Genomic DNA, 23,962 nt, shown 5'->3' on the forward strand with positions numbered 1-23,962 from the left:
TTTGTGTGCATGCCCTGGCCTTTTTTCTTGGGCAGAGGACTTAGACTTTTCCTCAGATTCTGAAGTGTCCGCAGTTCAAGAAAGATTGAGAACCATTGTGTTATCAACTTTCGATGACAGAGGATATTGAGACTTTATAAGGAAGTCATGGGGTAAAACAGTTTTTCCTTGTGGGAGGTATTGGGGGGATTTGGGTACTGAGTTTATGAAGTTGTCTCTGGAGCAGGGCAGTGATTGCCTTGTCAAACTGGTTTTCCCACCCAGCAAGTCCGGTGGGTCCATTAGTAGATTGCGTGACAATGAAGAGTAGGTATTTTGAGTCAAAGGAGTTTATTAAGTATTATTTCCCCCTTTATTTGGAGGCCAGATTGATGAAGGTTTGAGAGACTGGGATGCTATTGCAGAATAGTTCCCGGCGTTTACTTTTCGTGGAGCTCTTTTTTTTTTTTTTTTAATTTTTTAAAATTTATTGTTTTTTAAATTTACATCCAAATTAATTAGCATATAGTGCAACAATGATTTCAGGAGTAGATTCCTTAGTGCTCCTTATCCATTTAGCCCATCCCCCCCTCCCACACCTCCTCCAGTAACCTTCTGTTTGTTCTCCATATTTATGAGTCTCTTATGTTTTGTCCCCCTCCCTGTTTTTATATTATTTTTGTTTCCCTTCCCTTATGTTCATCTGTTTTGTCTCTTAAAGCCCTCATATGAGTGAAGTCATATGATTTTTGTCTTTCTCTAATTTCACTCAGCATAATACCCTCCAGTTCCACCCACGTAGTTGCAAATGGCAAGATTTCATTCTTTTTGATTGCCGAGTAATACTCCATTGTATATATATACCATATCATCTTTATCCATTCATCCATCGATGGACATTTGGCCTCTTTCCATACTTTGGCTATTGCAGATAGTGCTGCTATAAACACAGGGGTGCATGTGTCCCTTTGAAACAGTACACCTGTATCCCTTGGATAAATACCTAGTAGTGCAAATGCTGGGTCGGAGGGTAGTTCTATTTTTAGTTTTTTGAGGAATCTCCATCCTGTTTTCCAGAGTGGCTGCACCAGCTTGCATTCCCATCATGGAGCTCTTCTTATGTGTAAAGTATTCTGTGCTTGATCTCATAGGGGGAATCTATAAAATACCATACAGGGTCCCTGCCCTTAAGGAGTAGATGGTATCTAATGCTTTCCTTTTGACTTTTTGTTCAGCCTGGATCTGTGTATGTTCAGTTAATCTTTGAGTCTTTGACCATTTCCTGGGCAAAAGAAACATTTCTTTTAAAATGAACTTGAACTGACTTTGGTTTGTGACTTAATTTTCCTTTTAAAGAATGGAGAACCACTGGGATTTGAGGGTTTAGGAAATAGCATCATTATTATACTGTACTTGTAATTAGGAAGGCCTGTACAGCTGATTTGGTGACTTCTGAGCAAATCCTTTGACTCTTCTATTTATTTTTATATCAATATGTGTGTATACACACACAGCTTTGTTTAAAAATGTTATAAAGCACATTTTAAAAAATGACCTGTCGGGGCACCTGGGTGGCTCAGTCAGTTAAGTGTCTGACTCTTGATTTTGGCTCAGGTCATGTTCTCATGGTTTCCTGAGTTGGAGCCCTGAGTCGTGCTCTGTGCATTAATCACATGGAACCTGCTTGGGATTCTCCCTCTCTCCATCTCTCTCTGCCTCTCCCCTGCTCATGCTCTCTCTCAAAATAAATACTTAAAAAAAAAAAGACCCATCATTTAATATTCTAAGATGAACTGCTTATATAACCAATTATTTAAAAATATTCATTACACTTTAATTGGTCAGTTTCCACATTTGTGAAATGTGAATAAATAATAATTGTATATATCTCATACAGTTGTCCTGAAGATGAAATTAATGTTTATATGTGCTTAATAAATATCAATGGCTATGTTGTTAATAATATTAATATTTTAATACTAATACTATCATTTCTCCCTTCCCCATGGGTGAATGTGGAGGGGGAGTATTGTTATAAAAGGATTTACAATGAGGTATCTTTAAATAGCAAAATTTCTTATGCATTTATTGAAATGTTTATATTTATCTTTAAAGTTATGAAAGTTAAGTGCACTTATCCATAAGGCAGGTTCAGTTATTAATAATTAGACTGCTCATTTAGGTCACAGAATGAGGGAATTGAAAGCCATATCTGTTTAATTAAGAAATGGATTGATTGATCTTGATCACTGTTGTCTTTTAGTTCTTTTTTATTTGATTCTGTTTTGGTCTCTCTTTTTTATATATTTTTTTGTTCTCTAATTTATTTCCTGTTCAATTTTTAGTAACTAGTGTGGAGTAGGGCAAGAAGAATTTATATTGGTTGGTGCCCGGTGTCTGAACCCGGAAAGAGTGACACATCAGATAGCCTGGGGCTTAGTGGAGAGGGACTTACAAAGAGTCCTGTGGAGCTGTTTTACCCAGGAACCACTGAACTGCACCACATTTTCCTCCAAATCAGACTGTATGCAGCTTCACCCTGTGTGTGTATAATGAACATTTCCAGGCTTATTCATCCATTGTTTTCCAAATGCTTCCAATTATTTCCCCTTTTTAAAAACCAGTAATTATGAGAAAATTCTGTTATGTACAAAAATGTAGAAATAGAGTTACGAACCTGCACTTAGCCATATCCAGCTTTAACAGTTTATCATCTCATGGCCAATCTTATTTGATCTATACTCCAAACCATTTCTTCTGTCCCGTATTGTTATGAAGGAAATCTCAACTATCATATCACTTACTCTAAAAAGATTTTAAGATGTATATCTAACAGATAAGGACTTAAAAATACATATATACACACATATATATTAATTTTTATAGTATGTCTATTTGACTCAGCATCCATTATATTTGGCTGGTTTCTTAAGGGTTTTTTGTTTGTTTGTTTTTTAAGTAGGCTCAACGCCCAACATGGTGCTTGAACTGGAGACCCTGACGTCAGAAGTCACATGCTCTAGTGACTGAGCCAGCAAGAGGCGCTCCTTGTTAAGTTTATTTTAATGGGATAGCCTCCCCGCCTATACACCCCACCCATCCCCAGTCTATCTGTCTTTCTAACTTGGAATTTGCTTGAAGAAACCAGCCTTATTTTGTTCTGTAGTGTAGTTTCCCTGCTAGATTTTACTGTTTGTATTCCTCAGATGTGTAATATATTTTTGTCTCCTGTGTTTTCTATAAATTGGTAGCTGGCTTTAAAGGACTGACCAGATTAGAATTTTTTTTTTTTTTAAATGCCTTCTTTTCCTCTCTCAGGAGCATGTGCTGTGTTTCAGGTTTGCCCAGATCCATTAATTCAGTAAAAGTTAGAAAATTGTAACATCTATTTCTATCATTCCTTCCATTTATTTTGAATCAAAACCTATCAGAAAATTTAAAAATTTTTTAAATAATTTTTTCAGAGATTGAGCATTTTTAAAAAAGTTTATTTATTTATTTTGAAAGAGAGAGAGCGTGCAGGGGAGGGACAGAAAGGGGGGGGGGGAGAGAATCCCAAGCAGACTTTGCACTGTCAGTGCCCTAGATCCCGACCTGTGGCTTGATCTCATGAACCGTGAGGTCATGACCTAAATTGAAACCAAGACTGAGCCACCCAGGTGCCCCCGAAATAAAATTCTAATTTAAGGCATTTAATGGCTTTAAGTGTATTTTATTTTGATTTTGTAGCAGTGATTAAAATATAGTACTGTACATAATTTGGTGTTGAGATGTGCTGTATACTCTATTGGGTAGCTGACTACTGCAGAGCAACTTTAGACCCATGTGTTTCATCTAGGTAGGAAGTTGTCTTAGAGTGCTTACCAGTAGTTTTTTCCCAGCTAGAGATAAGTATGAGGGGTGAATATGCATTCTAATGAGTGTGTACTTCCCTACTTGTATAATACTATAAATTGCTGTTTGTTTGTTTTTTTTAATTTTTTTTTTTCAACGTTTTTAAATTTATTTTTGGGACAGAGAGAGACAGAGCATGAACGGGGAAGGGGCAGAGAGAGAGGGAGACACAGAATCGGAAACAGGCTCCAGGCTCCGAGCCATCAGCCCAGAGCCTGACGCGGGGCTCGAACTCACGGACCGCGAGATCGTGACCTGGCTGAAGTCAGACGCTTAACCGACTGCGCCACCCAGGCGCCCCTATAAATTGCTGTTTTAAAGTTTTACCTACTTGTGTAATTTTTTTCTTTTTAATGAGCTTAGGCATTTAATTTTCTAAAACTGTTTCTGGGCTTGATTTGGAATCAGGAGCAATAAAGTCTAAAATATGTCTGCTTAGTACAGTTAGCTTTGGTATTACTTACTGAAGACCTTGGTTTTTAAATTGTGCAATTTTCTTTCTTATAACTGTAGAAGGGCGGCTTGGAAGGTAATCTGATTTTGTTCAGTTTTCCCATTTCACAGCTGTTATATTTTACATTTGAGAGTTATCAAGGAGTCTGGGGCTCACTTGGTGTCCTTAAGGACTTTTCAAATAGTCCCCTACTAATATTTATAATATGATAATATTTTTGTTTCTGGAAAGGATTTATTTAGGGAAAAAACCCAGTTTCTTCATTGGTATTTCGTTTAAAGCAAGCATCTGAAGCTGGTGCACTAGAAAGTAGTTGAAGACCTAGTGATTTTGCCAGGTCAGTGAAGCTCATAAGAATATCTGGTGAGTTTAATAGAGGAGCTTTTCTTCAGTAAATCAGAAAGCGACCAGATAATTAATTTCTTTCCCCTCATACATTGTACTGCCTTTCTTCTTACTCTTTTCAGCTCTTGTTCAAGCTCAGGGCTTTTGAGGTGAGCTGACTTCTCTCTTACTGCTCAGAGCCAAGAAGCTGAATTTATTCTTCAGATACATCTACAGTGGAATAAACCTGTTTTTCACTTTTCTGTGGGGGATTTTGTGTGTTCGCTTTACAGATGAACTTGGACTTTGGATCATATAAATGGACATAGAAGGGAAATTGAAGTACTAGACCAGGAAATGAAAATTCAAGGTTTTCAGCAGTTTGCCAGCTGGAGCTCCAGCAAGTTATTTTTGGGGTATCTCTTTAGAAATAATGGTACAAGAAATCTCGTTAATAAATAGTACTTTTATTTTCTGGGGCTCCATATTGCCACTTCGTATCGTGTTGGATCCAACACAAAACTATAGTGATCCATTTGAGCTGCTTGTACAGTAGATATGGATGTTACATTCTCAGCCTGTCTTCCACATTCAGGCTGTCTCTAGAATATAGCATCCATTCGAATTCAACAAATGATTTTTGAGTGAGGCTCCAGAGGCGCAGTGGTAAATCAGGCAGACAAGTGTTCCTATCCTTGGGAGTTTACACCTTAGTAAAATTGTCCACAGAGGTACGTCCCTAGGTGGAATAGTGAATTCAACAGAAGTTTCTCTTTTGCCCAATTGTCTGAACATATCCAAAGCTGTTTTTTGAGGGCAGTCAGGCATACAGAGAGAAGACGACAAGCCAGGTTTTGAAATTTCACAACATAATGTTATCTTTGTTGACTATGACTTTGGTGTGTAGAAAATAATGGATCTTCTGTCAGTAAACAAGAAACTTGTTAGTGATTTCTACCTCTTGTTATTTGTCTCTTTTTTATTCTAAGATTTTGTGCTGAATTGCAGTAGGTTTTCTTAGTTTAGACTTTCTGAAGTAATGTTTCTTCTCTCTTCACTCCTCTCCCCACCTTTAGTGTTGGCTAATAGGCTTAAAATTTATTCTAATATTATTTGGTTGATCAGTAGTTACTTCCAATCCTTTGGCAAGTAGCTAAATATAAACATGGTTACTGTATATCCTGTATTTTTCAAGATAATCTCAATTTCAAGTGTTTTGGTCCATTTTGGTATAGACTTAGTTTTTAATTTAGATATAAATGGTCCTTTAGGTCAGTGCTCTTTAACCTGAGTCCATGGATCCTGATGAGCTTTAGGGAGGTGGTTTGTGAATCTCCCGAAACAATAATCATGCCAGACTTTGTGGCTATGTGTCCTTTCCTCAGGGAGTGATGAAGTTTGGGGGTGGTGGTGGGGGGTCCGGAGCCAACGACCAAGAAAGAATTCTTGAAGACCTCTCTAGTGCAAAAAGATGATTTTATTAAAGCATGGGAACAGGACCTGTGGGCAGGAAGAGCTTCTGCACTGGGGTCATGACAGGTAACTCATTATATACCCTCAGGTTGGGAGGGGGTCAGGGATAGAGTAAGTCTCTAAGAAATTTTGGAAGCAAGGTTTCCAGGACCTTGAGGGGCTAGCTGTTGCTACGGAAATGCCATTTATTACCGTTTAGTAAAACCTCAGTCATGAGACCCTTCAGATGTTTATCAGGAGGCCGTAAGTTTGGAGCATGATTGCCAGCATATATTGTGGAGCAGTTGAGATAGAGGAAATAGACTTACAGGATCCTCAAGGTTGGGATAATGTTAAGCTAAACTTCTTTTGCCCCCAGCAAAGTGTCATCATTGAGACAGCTGGGCTCCTAGAGGGAGGTCACTGCTGGTTTCAAGGACTTGTCAGTGGGTTCTAGGCAGTAAGGGAATTTAATTTTTCATTTGCCTTAGTTTCCCACGTTACCGTGGCAAGCGCTTAAAGCCCTTTCCTTTGTTCTTGGGTAGCCAGGAGTGTCTGAGGACTATCACACTTATTCCACCTGGAAGGTGGGGTGGTGCCAGCCTGTATTTTGCCCTCAGCTTGCCCCATGCTCCCTCCTCAGGGAGCATCCATTTTCTTTCATCAGAATTTTAAAGGGCTTATAGTGGCTGCAAAAAAGGTTAATAATAACCATTGTATTTTGTACTAATGAGATTTTAATAGGAGTGATAACATTTTTCCCCTTCCAGACATGTTTTACAGAAGACAGTTGTCCAGGTGTTAATTATTTGGAGTAGTGAGCTCTTGAATGATTTGAAATGTTCTCTTAAATAAATATGGGTTGTATGGAGATCAAATCAGAATAGCTTTCTGGTTATTTTTATGATCTTAAAACATTAAGCTTTAACTCATGAATTCTTACATTTACCCCATTGTTAGGGGCTGAATTGCCTGCTGCTGCCCTTTGCATATGTTGAAGCGCTAATCCCCAGTGCCTGGGAATGTGACTGAATTCGGAGAGCTGGCATTTAAAGAGGTGATTAAGGGGTGCCTGGGTGGCTCAGTTGATTAAGCATCCAGACTCTGTGATTTCTGCTCAGGTCATGATCACATGGTTCATGAGACGGAGGCTCGCGTTAGGTTCCATGTGTTGACAGTGTGGAGCCTACTTGGGATTCTCTTTCTCCATCTCTCTCTGCCCTTCCCCCACTCATGCTCGCTCTCTCTCTCTCTCTCTCTTTCTGTCTCTCAAAATAAACTTAAAAACTAAAGAGGTTGATTAAGTTAAAAGAAGGTAGACAGGGTGGGCCCTAATTTAATCTGATTGGTGTCTTTAAAAGAAAGAATTCTGCACACAAGAGAAAGACACCAAAGGCATGTGTGTCCAGAGGAAAGATCCTGTGAGGACACCATGAGAAGGCAGCCTTCTGCAAGCCAAGGAGAAAGGCCTCAGAATAAAACAAACCCACCATCCCCTTGATCTTGGACTTTTAGACTCCAGACTTATGAAAAGTAACTTTTCTGTGTTTAAACCACACAGTTAGTGGTATTTTGTATGGTAGCTCTAGCAAACCGATATGCTGCTGATGAAGTAGTAGTTGAGTGTCAGTAAAAAGTATAGCAAGGGTAACTATTTCTCTTTGCCTCAAAGCATTTTTGGGGAAATGACGAAGTGTTGTGTATAGTTTCATGTAGTCTAGTACTGGAAAGAGATGGTAGGACCTCTGAAATCTAGATATATATTAATATTCCTATTCATATTGGTCTTACTCTTTATCATTTCATAGTTTTCCACTTGCCTATGGTTATATTTTATCTCATCTGTTCTCTACCATTTTTCTTTCTTTGAAACTAATTGTTGTAAATAAATAAGTCTGTTATAAATCAACACCAGAATAATATCTGTATGTATTGTCCTGTGTATTCTTCTGTATACAGTCATTCCAACCCAGCCTTATTCTCTGATAATATCATCTGTACTCAGGCCTGTGGCTCAGACTGTCATATTTGCATTAAATTTTTAAGTTTCTCTTTGCCAGAAATAAAATTTGAGTGATCTTAGTGATGTCTATCTTTGTTGCTAACTTGACTCAGTACATGGGAAACTTTTAAGTTTGTAAATGAGTGAAAAGCTAAAGGATCGGTGTAGATTTCTTAGGTTTGCCATGCGTTCACGAATTGTTAGTTTTGTTCATGCTGAAGTCTCAAGGTCTAGTCTGACACTGAAAGGGAAGTTAAGTATTTAATAAATGAATAGATTAATTTTAAGTTGGTTATCAAACTCAACATCCAAAATTTAACCCAAATTCTGTTTCCTGTCACAGTTAGACTTCTCAGTCTTTATTTATGACAATGAGATTAAGCTTACTGATGAAGTCTTCATCCATGTGTTCCTCATCGGTGCTCCCTCTTTTCATAATGTGCTAGGTAAGAGGATAGCCTCTGATTCCTGACTGTGCACACCCAGGCTTCTTGATGTGCTTGCTTGCGTGATCTTGGCAAGTTTTTTTAACCTCCCTCTGCTTTGGTTTTTTCACCTGCAATTAGGGTTAGTAAGAATATGCACTTAGGTTTTTTGGGGGTGGGGTGGTTGTGAGCTTTGAACAGTGCCTAGCACATAGTAAACATTTTAGAGCTATTATTATTCTAGAAGTGAAAACAGATTATTCTCTGCTTACTTCTTTGTTATTTTTTATCTCTAGGTCTACGTTGCTTGCTTTCTTTCCCTTTAAACAACACAACTTTTGCCCATAAAACTGGCATGATTTTCTTGGTAGTGCCAGGGTAAATTAGCACTACTTGGGGAGTGATTGAGCAAGATGTACCCAGTCATAAAAATACTCAAACTCTGACTCAGAAATTCCACTTCTGGGAATCTTCTAAGGACATACCTTTAAATATATAAGAGAATGCATGCATGAAAGTTGCATTAGAACCTCCAGGATTGGAGGGAATATTTATTAAATTCTGGCACTAATACATTAACAGTTTTGATGGGTTTCAAGACCATGTAATAACATGGACAGTACTTCTGATAAAAAGCATAACATTGTATATATAATATGATTACAACCATGTTAAGTAAATACATACATCTAGGAATTTCAGAAGATAGGACTTACATATAAGAGCTCTTTTAACCTCCGACTTGTTAAATTCTGCATTTATGTAAAGCTGGTTCTGAAGGCCCATAGTTTACCGTGTAAGTGAGAGGTCTCTATACCTTGTTTGTATACCATTGTCTTTCCTGTTTGGCTTTAGGAATTCCAGGGTTAGTCAAATTCTGCAGAATGGGATGGCCATGGGTTAGTCAAATTCTGCAGAATAGTGAAGACATACCCTCTGTACTCAAGGAAGTTTTATATGAGATTTAAGACAAGTACATAAGCCCTGGTTTGTGATTTTTCTCCAGTAATATGACAATTTGGGCTCCTTGGTGCCTGATGATTGATGGGTTTTTTTGGTAATATAGATTTCTCACATTTACTCCTTGGAAATACTCATTTTCTTTTAAAAAATTTTAAATATTTATTTTTGAGAGAGCAAGAGAGAGCATGAGCAGGGAAGGGAACAGAGGGAGACACAGAATCTGAAGCAGGCTCCAGGCTCTGAGCTGTCAGCATAGAACCCAATGTGGGGCTCGAACTCATGAACTATGAGATCATGACCTGAGCCGAAGTTGGACGCTTAAGTGACTGAGCCACTCAGGCACTCTGGAAATACTGTTTTAACTCCCAAGATTTATTTATTTTTACTTTCTTAAAGTTTACTTATTTATTTTAATAGAGCAAGCAGGGGAGGGGCAGAATCCAAACAGGCTCCTCACTGTCAGCACAAAGCCCCATGTGGGGCTCAAACTCGTGAACCGTGAGATCATGACCTGAGCTGAAACCAAGCATTGAACACTTAACTGACTGAGCCACCCAGGCACCCCTTAACTCCCAAGATTTGAATTGGCTTTGGTAAACTCAAAAAACAGGCTCCAGAACAGCAACCTCTCCGGTTTTGATTGACAATAAGCCTCATTTCTTTATAAGTGGTAATTCTTAAAGAATACTTTGAACAGCCATTGCATAGATTGCTACCTCAGTCTTGGTTCAACAGATCCTAGGGGATATGTGATAGAAGGAAGAGTAATTACTAAACAGCTGGGCACAGGACTGTGGCTCAGGCTTTATTTCTTTGGTAAATACCCTGGGTCCTATTTCTGAAGTAATTTCCCTACCCCTTCCACCCCTACCCAGGGTTGCTGACCAAAGTCTTCATTTGCCAGATCTTTTGTCTGCATTGATACAGCAAGCAAGCAAGCTGTTTTTGCTTGGTGCATTAATATTTGTTACTCTGAATTTTTACTTTTTTGCCTCTTTCTTCTTTCCTGTGAGGAATAACCTATTTTAAATTCAGGTACCTATAATGGGCCAGCCTGTGCCCAGCTAGCTGGTACTTTGCTCAAGATTGAGGCCCCATGCACGGCAGATGTGCAGTGTGGTATTGTATTTACACTCAGAATTTCATGCTATTCTCTGATTTTTCTTTTATTTTTTTACATTAGTTCTTTTTTTTTTTTTTTTTAACACTTATTTTTGAGAGAGTGAGCAAGTGGCGGAGGGCAGAGAGAGGGAGACAGGATCCGAAGCAGGCTCTATACTCAGTGCAAAGCCCACTGTGGAGCTTGAACTCACAAACCATGAGATCATGACATGAGCCAAAATCATGAGTCAGCTGCTTAACCAACTGAGCCACCCAGATGCCCCTGTTCTCTGATTTTTCATATCAAACATTATTTGGTACCTAATGGATTTTTGAGCTGTGTTTGTGGCTGACCTTGGCCTTAGAATGTTTAACAATTTATTCCCTAGGAAAGATGACATTTTTATGTTCCAGTTACATTTGGTCAAAGAGGTTATATGTTAAAGCTCTGATCAGTTCTTTGAAAGTACTGCATTACTCTTAAAGAAAATATTGCCTTAAAAATAATGTTAAATTGGGGCGCCTGGATGGCTCAGGTGGTTAAGCATTGAACTTTGGCTCAGGTCATGATCTCACAGTTAGTGAGTTCAACCCCTGCGTAAGGCTCTCTGCCATCAGCACAGAGCCCACTTCAGATCCACTGTCCCCACTCCCCTCTGTCCCTCCCCTGCTTGCGCACGTGCTCTCTTTCTGTTTCTCTCAAAATAAATAAGGAAACATTAAAAAAATATGTTAAGTTTATGGGGTGCCTGGGTGGCTCATTTGGGTAAGAGTCCAATTCTTGGTTTTGGCTTGGCTAATGATCTCCTGGTTTGTGAGTTCGAGCCCTGCATTAGGCTCTGCCTTGTCAGTGGGGATTGGGATTCTCTCTCTTCCTTTCTCTCTCTGTACCCCCTCACACCTGTGCTCTCTATCTCTCAAAATAAATAAATAAACTTTTAAAAATATGTTACATTTATATATGGAAGAATGCCTGGTTTCAAAGTGAAAAAAAAAAAAGCTTACTCAAGGAATGACATTTTGCTATGCGAGAGGATAGAAATTTTCTTTTCCTTTGTTTTCTTTAAGAAATATTAGAATAGGAAAAATAAGCAAGAGGGTTTTAACAGGAATGCTGAGTATCTGAAATTTATAGAGGCGAAATTTTCTTGGTAATGCTCAATGTACTTTTCAATATATATCAATGATTTTGGGGGGACTAAACTTTTTAAGTGTGTTTCGCTGGATTTTGATATTCTTTCTCGTGGGAACTACAAAACTGTAGATTTCTCATCAGTTTTAGGTAGCAATAAATTGTGATACGCCAGAGTTATGTGAGTGTTTAGCATTATGTCACAGGAACAATAGGAAAATACTTTGTAAACCATTGTTGACTGGATTAATTTAAACATGGTAAGTTTAACAAAACATAATACTTCAGTTTGTCTGTATCCCCAACTGTTATTTAATAATTCAAAATAGACTGAGCAAGTGTTCTTTCCTTTAGCCTCCTGTCCCCCTTCCTACCTAGTCCAAGAAAAGAGGGGGTAGAGGATCCATGTAAATTAATGACTAATTCAGTATTTTGCAGTACGCTGTAAAACTGTTAGGTGTTGCTTCAGTTGTGACCACAATGGAAAAGCAAAGTAGTGGCTACCCTTCCCAACTTGTAATACTCCTTTCAGTATGTTTTAGATACTTTATTGGCCCATCAAATTTATCATAAACTTTTATTTTGGGGAAGTTAGCTTTGTTTGGTCTTTAATCATGGTATAGAATCTATATTAGATAATCATGATGGAGCTGTGTGCTGTATTTATTTATTCATTCATTCATTCATTTATTTATTTATTTATTTAACATTTATTCATTTTTGAGGCAGAGAGAGACAGAGCATGAATGGGGGGAAGGTCAGAGAGAGAGGGAGACACAGAATCCGAAACAGGCTCCAGGCTCTGAGCTGTCAGCACAGAGCCCGACGCGGGGCTCGAACTCACGGACCGTGAATCATGACCTGAGCTGAAGTTGGACACCCAACTGACTGAGCCACCCAGGCGCTCCTATGTGCTGTATTTAAATAAGATTGTGAATTCTAAGAATGATGAAAGCCGTGAGCAGCGAATTCTGGAAAACTATGCATGTGCTTCCAAAGACTAGTCTCTGTATTACTCAGTATCTTTTAACCGACAGTAAAGGATTTTTCCATTAAGTTGTGTGCAATTAACAATCCAGCCCTCCTGAGGCAAAGGTTCAAGGTCCCATGAAATGGCTTTAGAGAATGTTCCTTGAAAGAAAGAAGTGAACTCCCTCCCCCAATATTTTGGAGCCCAGTTTGAGAACTACTGTCTTTTCTGATGTACAGTTTGTTTAGTTTATTTTTATTTATTTATTTATTTATTTATTTATTTATTTATTTATTTATATTTTGGTTAAGGCGTTCAGTGGGAGTTGGATGCATTCTGTCAGTGCTTAGAGGATTATGAAGGGAAGTACTATCTTCTGCCTCCACGTGTATTCACACCCTCCTAGTCTTGGCACTTTTTCTACTTTAACAGCCATGGAAGTAGTTTCTACATACTTATAGATTCGTATGGCTTTGTATGTGATGTGGTGTGTCTGCTTTAATTCATCACAGTTATGTGTAGAGGTTTTATGTGGCACTGAAGAAAAACTGACCTAGTTTGAGAGAGAAAAATCTCTTTGAATAGATGCTGTCAGAATTATTTAATCTCATTTGTGTCATAATTGGGCCTGTGTGTGTGTGTTTTAAAAAAAAAAAATACTTATTTATTTTTGAGAGAAAGAGAGGCAGAGAGATAGGGAGACACAGAATCTGAAGCAGTCTCCAGGCTTTGAGCTGTCAGCACAGAGCCTGACGCGGGGCTCGAACTCACAAACCATGAATGAGATATAATGACCTGAGCCGAAGTCATATGCTTAACTGACTGAGCCACCCAAGTGCCCCAAGTGTGTGTGTTTTTTTAATGCTAGGCACACTTTATCATTAAAAAAAAATATGTTTTTATTAAGTAGTCTCTATGCTCAGTGTGGGGCTCGAACTCACAACCCCAAGATCAAGAGTTGCATGCTCTATAGACTGAGACAGCCAGGCACCTCTGGGCCTAGGTTTTTTATTTTTGTTTGCTTTGAACAAGGAAAGTGCAGATCCAGGAGACTCTTAACCTAATTCTCATCCTAATGCTACCACTATCTCACTGTGGGGCTTCAAAAGTCATTACAGCTCCATTATTTCATTTGGAAAAAACAAAGACTTCATTATATATACATGTAATACTTTGCTGGAGTTGCTAGTCATTTCTGTAATGGTTCAGTGAAGAAGGTGGTTTTAAGATGTTCTCCGGAAGCTTTTACATTCTTTTTTTTTTTTTTTTTTTTTTGATTAAAAAAATTTTTTTTTAAAATTTTTGAGAGAGCGCGCACACACACACACACACACACAAGCACGCACGCGTGCGTGCGTAGGGGAGGGGCATAGAGAGAGGGAGGCACAGAATCTGAAGCAGGCTCCAGTCTCTGAGCTGTCAGCACTGAGCCTGATGAGAGGCTCAAACCCACCAGCCCACCAGCCGGGAGATAAAGACCTAAGCCTAAGCTTTTACATTCTTAAAGAAACAGTGAATTTATTTACTGTATACTTGAACTCCTCTAAAGGTATCATGGGAATGGTCTTTCAAGGATTAGTCTATTTTAATTCCTCTGGCCTTTTGTAAAGGAAGAAGAGCTTTTAACTATTCTAATAAAAGTGGACTCCTGGGGTGCCAGGGTGGCTCAGTCAGTTAAGCATCCGACTTCAGCTCAGGTCATGATCTCACAGCTTGTGGGTTCTAGCCCCACATCGGGCTCTATGCTGACAGCTCAAAGCCTGGAGCCTGCTTCGAATTCTGTGTCTTTTCTCTCTGCCCCTCCACTACTCACCCTCTGTCTCTCTCTCAAAAATAAATAAAAGTTAAAAAAAATTTTTTTTAAGTGGACTCCTTTTTGGAGTGCATTCCTGTACCTTTAACATAGCAGAAAGAAACTTAGGAAATGACTTATTTCCTAGTCTGTTTCGATAGGCAATGCCATACACTGAGTGACAAGTTAAAAAACAAGCATCTGTCTTTGATTTTAGGCCTCCTATTAGCACTAAGCCTATTATTAGCACAAAGAGAAATCTCATCCTTTTCCTCTATTCTGACCCCATATTGCCATTTGATTCCTCATTGATCAAATTCACTCCTCCATAGTCTAGAGTTAGTTACTATGACTCTTTCAACTTTGGGATTTATCCAAGCACTTTTTTTTTTCTAAACAAAGTTAAATTCTCTTCCATGGCTCTATTTTGGGATTGTACACTGTGTTTAAAGGTGAGGGTTTTTCCAGCTTTGTTTGAGCTGAAAACAGAAGTTAGAGTCTAAAAGGAATACTGGAATTATTTGAAAACAGAATTTTGGCTTTTGTTTGGAGGAAAGTTGTGCAAGTTTTAATTGATTCATTGTTATATGTCACTTTCTTCCTGGAAAGGATTAAGGTGGCAGGTATGTACAAAGACTTTATCACAGCCATGCTTTGTGAAGGAGTTGCTAAGGTTCACTTTGTCACCTTCCAGTTACTCCTTCACCATGAACTTCTGGCTCTGCCCTACTCACCCACTGTAGTTCTTACAACAGAGTCACCAAGGATCTCCATTGCTAACTGGACACAGTTATTCATTGACCTTGCCATAGGGTCTAAAAGTGACTGTTCTTTTATGAACATTCTTCCTGTTTATAATAGTAATATATGTAATATATATTCATTGTGAAATTTTGGAAAATGACATCTGTAATCTCCATCCAGAAAATGTTTTTCTCATTGAAATGGTTCTGTGGCAACTGCCTTGTTCCTTTCCTCCTATTTTTCTTGACCATACCTGTGTCAGTCTGCCTACTAGATATCTGTTTTACAGGCAACACTTTTTTAAAACCCAACTGTCTCTCTTCCCTGCTCCAAATCTGCTTAGCCACCTTTTTTCACCATCTCACTGTAAGGTACCACTGTTCATCCAGTTGATGAAGCCATAAGATGAGGACCCATCCTTGACACCTGTCCCTCAACCTCCATTTATAATCAGCAGCTAAAGTTCCTGTCTGTTGTTGCTTATTAATTAATTTACTTGTTGTCTCTCCACTCCCAGCACCTTAGCTAGACTGATTATTCTTAACCTACCTCAGTTTCCCAAAAGCATCATCTACTTTTGAACCTCTTAGGACTTGTGTATCTTCCTTTAGGGCTTAGCTTAGAAGGTCAGGGCTTCTCTGACCTATTTCTACACCCTCAAGACTGAGCTTGGTGCTTGTGGTTCCCTTATGTCCCTTCATACACCCCTTCCTTCTGTATGTTGTCCCCCTGCTTAGATTCTCTCAGCACCCATACTATCTTTATAAACACACATCATATTCCATTGTAATTGTTTATTGACTTCTCTGTCTCTGTAAGGGCAGTGACTATGTCTTATTCATAATTGCACTGGTAATATCCAGCCCAGAGTGTTTAGTAAATTTCTGATGATAAATGGATAGTAGGAAATGGGTGGTGGTTAGTGTGAAAAAAAAAAAATTAGAAGCTGTTATGTTAGTTTTAGGATTCTGGCTGCTTTAAAATTTGCATCTTAAGTGATGTGATTGGCCTTCTGTCTATCTGGTCCAGTAGTAATGGTTCTGTGCATAAGCTTCCAAAGTGTGAAGTATGGTAGGGCAAAGCAGGAATGAAGCTGATAACTTGGCTGGGTGGGCTCTACCTTGCATTCCATTGATAAAGAGGTTAGGCTTTCCTATATGTACCCGTAGTGGAGCAGAGATCAGATGGCTGCTGAAAGTAGGGCAGTTGTGCCAGAGATAAAGAGAAGAGCATTTTAGAGACTTGGTGGTTGGATATGGGGGTCAGGGAGGAGGAATCTTTAAGTGACTCAACTTTCTGGCTTGGTTGGCTAGGTACTTGCTGCTTTCATTAACTAGTTGTTTTGATTTTTTAGATTCTTTTTGACATCCAGATATATCTACTAAGCAGGCAATAGGATATGAAGTTTGGGAGAGCATGCCACTGGAGAGTCATCAGTATGTGGTTGTTAGAACTATAAGACAGCACTTAGATGTATAGCCTAAGATTAATAACGGTCTAGAAAAATAAGGAACTCTGAGGAACATGGACTTAAAAGGCTGGGGAAGAAGAGAAAAGAGCTGGGAAAAAGTATTGTCAAAGAAACTGAGGAGTTTGAGTTCTAGGGGAAATTTGGCAATAAAAGACCATTGGCCTGTTTTGTGCTTTAAATGGAATAACAACAAAATGGTTCTGTCTTTACCCAGCTGTTCAAATAGATGCTTCAGTGTGGACTGTCTGCAAGGCTTTTTTGGGCAGGTCCACTTCACCCCTCTTGGTGTCCCAGCACCCCAGCCCAAATCTGGGACCCCACTGATACTCGTACATCGGATCTAACACATGACCTTTAATCCCTTCCAAATTAAATCTAAAGGTTGAAAACAGATCTCAGAAATTCTGGATCTATTCCCAGAAATTCTGATTCATTGTACCCAGGGATCTTAATTTTTTACAAGGATATTTCTGAATGTCTATGGAACACTCGTGTAGGTAGGTGCTATAGCCCAGCATTTTATTTAATTGCAAGAGAGCAAGACTTTCTTATGGTGAACTTCAAAGTACAATTGTGATGAAGAGATTGGCAACCATGGAAACCTGGCTGAATCTTTCCACAGTGCCTGTGTTTGGGGGGGAGGGGTGGGGGTGGGAGGGAGGGAAAGCGCCACCATCTGGTGTAATCTGTTGGAGATGTAAAGTTTCTGCCTTTTGGGTTTTTGGGGGAGAGCTCCTGGTGCCCTGCATCATATCCTCGTGGTCTACCACTGATTTCAACGCAAATTCAGATTTCCGTAGTTTCTCACTTGATCTTACTACTCTTGCCACCACTCTTCTGTTTTCTGCCTCAGGACATTCAAACCCAGCAAAGGAAGGAGGTTGGTTAATATCCTGTGCCACCTTTAATTAGGGGACAAGAGCCCATGCCTCATCATTGTGCTTCCTCCAGGGGTCCCACAGACTTGTCCGCTACCCTCCAGCAGTCACCCTGATGATGTCGAATGGCTTTTCTCCTTCCTTGATTGTACCTTTCCTCACTTCTATTCCCTGGGATCATCTCCTATTTTAGTCCTGCTAAAGCCCTATTAGCAGTGTGTCACTTGAGTTGACTTTATAGGTTAATAAGTGCAAACAAAAGCCTTCTGTAACTACATTTAGTTTCTTCTTAATGTCCCTGTCTATCAATAATAGCACCTAAAATAATGTGTGTGGGAGGAAGGCGAAGAGAACATATTGTGCAATGCAGAATGGCACACACATTGCTGAAGTTTAAATTTATTCACACTCTGTAATGAGATCATTATGTGAGAATTTATTGGATTTTTCAGCAACCTCCATTTCTCTCCCTTCACTTAGAAGGACTGAAGGGAATTTGAAAAACCAGAAAATTGTTGACCAAGTTAGCACTAGATATACCTCTTTTTATTCATTTGTCATTTATTCATTTATCTATTTTATTCATATGTATTCATCTTGTTTTGAAGAATTCTGGGTGGGTCTGTTTATAAGACTAAATTATATAATATAATGATAGAAAGCTATTAAAAATGCTGTAATGCAGGAAGGGGGCACATCACAGATTTAGGATAGAAATTGCCAAAGATAGTCAAGAAACCATTCTGGTCTATTTCAGGATAATTTTGAAAAGGTACTTTGTCTTAAATGCAAGACTTCTCTTTACTTAGCTAGAAGATATTCATATTCCTGTTTCTTCTTTTAGCTGAGCCTAGACTCAAGGAATTAAGAGTTGAAAGGTGAATTTGTTCTGGATGATCACTTTTCATCCTTGACAATTAGAAGTAGTATCTGAAAGCAGTTATCATAGAGGCTGACACATTGCAGGCACTAAATGTTTTAAGGTAAATGATAAAGGTATATGTTGAGTTGCCAAACTATGTGTGTCTTAGACTGGTGTCCCCACGATTAAGAGTGGGGAAACTCTATTTGCCTAGCCGTGAGGGGCTCGTACCACCAACCTGTGACTGCAGACGTTTATTTTAGTTTGTAGGTTTATTTTGTAGGAGACCAGGCATCCCTACAAAACACTTTTTCTCAATACACAGTGTTCTGTGTAACAGTGGATATTTTGTTGTAAAATTGATGAGATCATTAGATAATTTAGTATTCCAACTCCTCAGTTAACATTTCAAGTCAGACCCAGAGAGGAAGTGACTTTTCCGAGGTACACTCACCATGTTTAGCTAGTTAATGATATAGCAACGACTAGAACACAGATCTCTGCATGTAATCCTCTTTCTAAGATGGCTCCCATCTCCAGCCCTGGTCAGGGGACAAAACAAGGCATTGTTTTTTCTGCAGTAGTTCAAAATGGTTTTTAGACTTAATAAGGATTATGTGTTCTGTGTTTGATTTAAGGTATGTGGAGAAAATTAACAGTTAAGAGCTTATACAAATAGATTATTTAGAAAGTCAGGACTAGTAGATGGGCAAAGTACATAAGCAAACAAGTGAAAAATTATAAACATCTATAAGTATTCAACAGTATGGGACCAGCTTAGAAAGCAGGTACAACATTTTGATAGACTGGTTTGCAACCAATAAAAAGCTGTGGTGACTTAGAAATCATATCAGTCTACTGGAGATTCTGGACTGTTCTTTATCCTTTCCTTTTATACTGTGCCTTATACTTGGAAGTCTTCAGTACTTTACATTAAAAAAATACATTTAAAGGACTAATTTCACATATAGAATGTTAACTAATGTCAGCTTCTGAAATTCACTGTCTATTCAGTCTGAAATTCTCCAGTTTATCTTCTGGCCTATATACCATGGAAAGTGGTTGTTTTGCTCTTGTTAGTCTTGATGTCACATTAAAAACTAGCTGAAATAAGAGTTGGTACGGTTAAGATTTAATGAACTGACACAGTGTTTCTGTTACTTGCTAGAACCATCTGAGTGTATGTTAAAAAACTTTTCTAAAAACAAAATTACCACCTTAATCAAATATGTCTTTCTTTCCTGTAGAGCCTCTGTTATGCACCTAAAGCCATACTGGAAACTCCAGAAGAAAGAGCGACCTCTGGAAATCAGCAGGGAAACTTTGAGAACTCCTATGAGCCACCACGAAGCTATAAATGATGAAAAATGCAAAGCTAGCTACATGAAACCAAGTGTCTTTCCTTCACCCTCTCTTGGTAAAGCATCATCTCGAAAGCCTCTTGGGATTCTTTCTCCAAATGTTCTGTGCAGTATGAGTGGGAAGAGTCCGATAGAGAGCAGCTTGAATGTTAAAACCAAGAAGAATGCACCGTCTGCAACAATCCACCAGGGTGAAGAAGGGGAAGGGCCGCTTGATATCTGGGCTGTTGTGAAACCGGGAAATACCAAGGAGAAAATTGCATTCTTTGCAGCCCACCAGTGTAGCAATAGGATAGGATCTATGAAAATAAAAAGCTCCTGGGATATTGATGGGAGAGCTACTAAAAGAAGGAAAAAATCAGGAGATCTTAAAAAAGCCAAGATACAGTTGGAAAGGATGAGGGAAGTCAACAGCAGGTGCTACCAGCCTGAGCCCTTTGCGTGTGGCATTGAGCACTGTTCTGTGCATTATGTGAGTGACAGTGGGGATGGCGTCTATGCCGGGAGGCCTCTGTCAGTCATACAGATGGTTGCCTTCCTCGAGCAAAGAGCCAGTGCCCTGCTAGCTACATGTACGAAAAACTGCACTAACTCACCTGCTGTGGTGAAGTTTCCTGGGCAATCCAGAAGTGTGCCCCCAGCCTCCGAGCCCTTTTCTGCCCCAGGAGCTTGTGAAGAATCCACGGAAAGGGGAAATTCTGAGGTTGGTGAACCACAGAGCGAGCCAGTCCGTGTCCTTGACATGGTAGCCAGGCTGGAGTCTGAGTGCCTGAAGCGGCAGAGCCAGCGTGAGCCTGGGAGCCTCTCGAGGAATAACAGCTTCCGTCGAAATGTGGGCCGCGTGTTGCTTGCAAATGGCACTCAGGCTAATGAAGGCAAAACAAACAAAGGGGCCTTGGAGGCACCAGACACTCAGGTGAATCCTGTGGGGTCTGTATCTGTGGACTGTGGCCCCTCAAGAGCTGACCATTGTTCTCCCAAGGGGGATGAGTCCTGGGACGGTGCTCCTCGGGGCTGTCCGTCGTTGCCAGCGAGTGTGAATTTCCTCATGGACAGTGCAGAATTTGAGCCAGATCAGCAAACTGCCCTGAAAAATGGCAATAAATATGATGTGGAGATGACAGAAGAACTTGTTGGGTCATCTTTTCCTGTTGGCACCTGCCCTCAAGCCATTGAATTGCCCACAGATGCTGTTGATTGTCTGAGTAGAGAGCTCGTGCCGCTTACTAGCCAAAATCCTGATCAGAGAAGAAAGGAATCTTTGTGCATTAGTATCACTGTGTCCAAGGTAGAGCAAGGCCAGCCTTCTAGTTTAAAGCCCTGTGAAGACCCACTTCCAGGGATGTTGTTTTTTTTGCCACCTGGTCAGCACCAGTCAGACTGTTCCCAGTTGAATGAAAGCACAAGGGAGTCTTCCGTTGCCGGCCACCTTCAGGATGCTGCTGAGGGTGACAGTACCACTGAGGAAAAAAGTGTTTCAGCTGATTCATTTGTCCTGCCAGCCTCTCCTGTGGAAAGTACATTACCGGTGCTTGAGGCATCCAGTTGGAAGAAGCAAGTGTCTCATGACTTTCTGGAGACCAGGTTTAAAATCCAGCAGCTTTTGGAGCCTCAGCAGTACATGGCTTTTCTGCCCCACCACCTCATGGTGAAAATCTTCAGGTTACTTCCCACCAAGAGCTTAGTGGCTCTTAAGTGTACCTGCTGCTATTTCAAGTTTATCATTGAATACTACAATATCAGGCCAGCAGATTCCCGCTGGGTGCGAGATCCACGATACAGAGAGGACCCTTGCAAGCAGTGCAAGAAAAAATACGTGAAAGGGGATGTGTCCCTGTGCCGGTGGCACCCCAAGCCCTATTGCCAGGCATTGCCCTACGGGCCAGGATACTGGATGTGCTGCCACCGGTCTCAGAAAGCCTTCCCTGGCTGTAAGCTGGGGCTTCATGACAATCACTGGGTCCCTGCGTGCCACAGCTTTAATAGGGCAATCCATAAGAAAGCGAAGGGGACTGAAACTGAAGAGGAATACTGAAGTCTACATGAGAGGTGACAGAAGGACTGGTTTTCTAGGATTGCAGAACCCCACCTAGAGCTGTAGAGCTACCATGCGAGTGAGTGTTGCCTCTCAGAGCCGTCACTGTAGGCGAATCCGTACGTATTCCATCAGGACTGCCATTGCTCAGGCAATTTTTAAACTCTTGCTTTACGAGCTGTACAAGGAAATCGGTCTCATTGTTTTATAGTGGCACCTCCCATTTGGTCCAGGGTGGTATCCCACGGTTTGATTCACTTGGCTGTGAATAACTATGCCTATTCTCCCAAATCAAATCCATCCTCAAACGACGAAGACTTGCCACCATCAAGGACATTCAGAAGAGTTCATTGCAGACTATGCAGGCGATCCCCAAAAAGGGGTTTCAGAAATGTTTTCAAGCACTGGCACCATATTTGAAATAAGTGAATAGTGTCCTCTGGAAAGAATAGCAGCACTCTCGGATGAAAAGTATGCTTACAAAGGAAAAGTCAGGCACCTTACCTTAGCCCTTGTATGCTTGATCTGTGAGATTGAGGTTTGTGGTTGGAGATGGATTTCATGCCCTGTGGTGTTTACAGTGTATATAATGGTTGTGTTTTCATAGGGCTGTGAAAGTGCACATTAAACCCGAGCGCCTTTACCTTAGATGAGTGCTTTTGACCCCTCTGTAAATAACACTATTAAATCCAGTTGTATAGCGCGGATAGCTGACTGAAGAGAATCCCCACAATGCAGCTAGGATAGTGTTGCGGCTACAATTGTGTGGGTTTTTGTTTTGTTTTGTTTTTTGTTTTTTTTTTGGTCTCATCTTAAATTTGTACATCCTGTATAAAATATGAATGTTTCCCAAATAAACTATGAATGTTTCCTGTATAATATATGAATGTTTCTGAGAAGAAACTCTAAATAGTTAAGAGGTTAACCTGTTGAAGATACCAAATAATGGTTTAACTGGACAACCTTAAAATTAGTATAGAGAAAAATCCTTTGTTATATTTTAGTGATCCATCAAGAATGAGAGAATATTATATAGTCAGATTATAACATTCTTGTCTACTTTACTCTTTCTGTCTGGTTATGAATTTTTTTTTTAACTTCAATAAAAACATGCATCTTAAATGGGACCTGAGTTTTGCAGATTTCTTTTCCTCCCTTTTTGAGGTAATATTGGAGAATTATGTTGTGAATTGAATCGTTAAGAGTTTAAGGTTTTTTTAGTTGTTAGGAGAAGCAGGGAGAGAAAATTGTTTTTCTGCCACGGAAAAGAGACCACCTTCACTTAACATTATGAACTTACATTTTTGCAACACTTGAACGCTTATTTTGAATTTGTTCTACCCAACACCCACCCACTGTATCTCCTGTTGGAGAAGGTATTATCTAGAATGTTCTCACCGCTTGTCTAGGCATAACTAATCGTTACTAAGTCAGTGAGGATACATTCAGGTCTATGGTCATGTAATGCTGGGTGCGGCTGGAAGGTATCAGACCCCAGAAAGCTCTGTGGAGGACCTAAAAACTAGTCTTAAAATCAGGCACCCACCAGAAACCCTTGTAACTGCTGTCACCTCCAGAGAGTGGCTGATGGGGAAGTGATTGAGTAAAGGCCTCCATGGCTCTGAAGGAGAGAGCTGTAAAGGTTGAGTAGGCTTTGGCTCAGTCAGCAAAGCAGAGTGGGACAGGACTGGAGCCAGGTGGAGCCAGGGTCACCTGTGGCTGAGGTGATGGGTGGGTGGCCCTGGAGCTGCTTCCACACTGGAATCTGCCTTGGCCTGTTCTGCCCCTTATCGGTAGGCAAGCTGCTCCTCTCCAAAGAGGCAGTACTAAAACTGAAAAGTGTCTCTCAATGCTGAATGAGTCTGTCCCTGGCAGGAAACGACAGTGACACCTCTGACACGCTAGGCCAGAGCCCGAGACTCACTGATGCGTCTGTGATACAGAGGACAAGGAGAGGCTGAGAGAGCTTCCCTTTCCTTGATGGGCTCTGTGCCCTTCCTCTGGTCTTGCCCCAGTGGAGGTATGCTGGAAATGCTTTTCAACCTGAGCGCCCTGGGCTGAAGTCTCCAGTGCTCGTCCTCCTCCCCTGGCCATCTCTTCATACCTTCCAGATTGCGTTGTCA

General features: G+C 40.1%; 1 protein-coding gene across 11 annotated transcripts in view; it reads left to right on the plus strand.

Annotated features, from left to right (window-relative positions):
• The window catches only part of FBXO34 (F-box protein 34), an 87,813-nt gene extending 64,847 nt beyond the window's left edge, over nt 1–22,966 (plus strand). For 10 of the 11 annotated variants that reach the window (XM_042943309.1, XM_042943312.1, XM_042943311.1 and 7 more), the window contains one exon: nt 19,691–22,966. In XM_042943309.1, coding sequence (XP_042799243.1) covers nt 19,691–21,839 — 2,149 coding nt within the window. In that variant the 3' untranslated portion in view covers nt 21,840–22,966. Of the gene's footprint in view, nt 1–7,063; nt 7,161–19,690 lie in introns of all 11 variants that reach the window. The other variant, XM_042943310.1, reaches the window with a different exon arrangement.
• The last annotated feature ends 996 nt before the right edge of the window (nt 22,967–23,962 follow it).

The sequence above is a fragment of the Panthera leo genome, chromosome B3 (genome assembly GCF_018350215.1).
Source record: "Panthera leo isolate Ple1 chromosome B3, P.leo_Ple1_pat1.1, whole genome shotgun sequence".
In the NCBI taxonomy this organism is placed as follows: Eukaryota; Metazoa; Chordata; class Mammalia; order Carnivora; family Felidae; genus Panthera; species Panthera leo.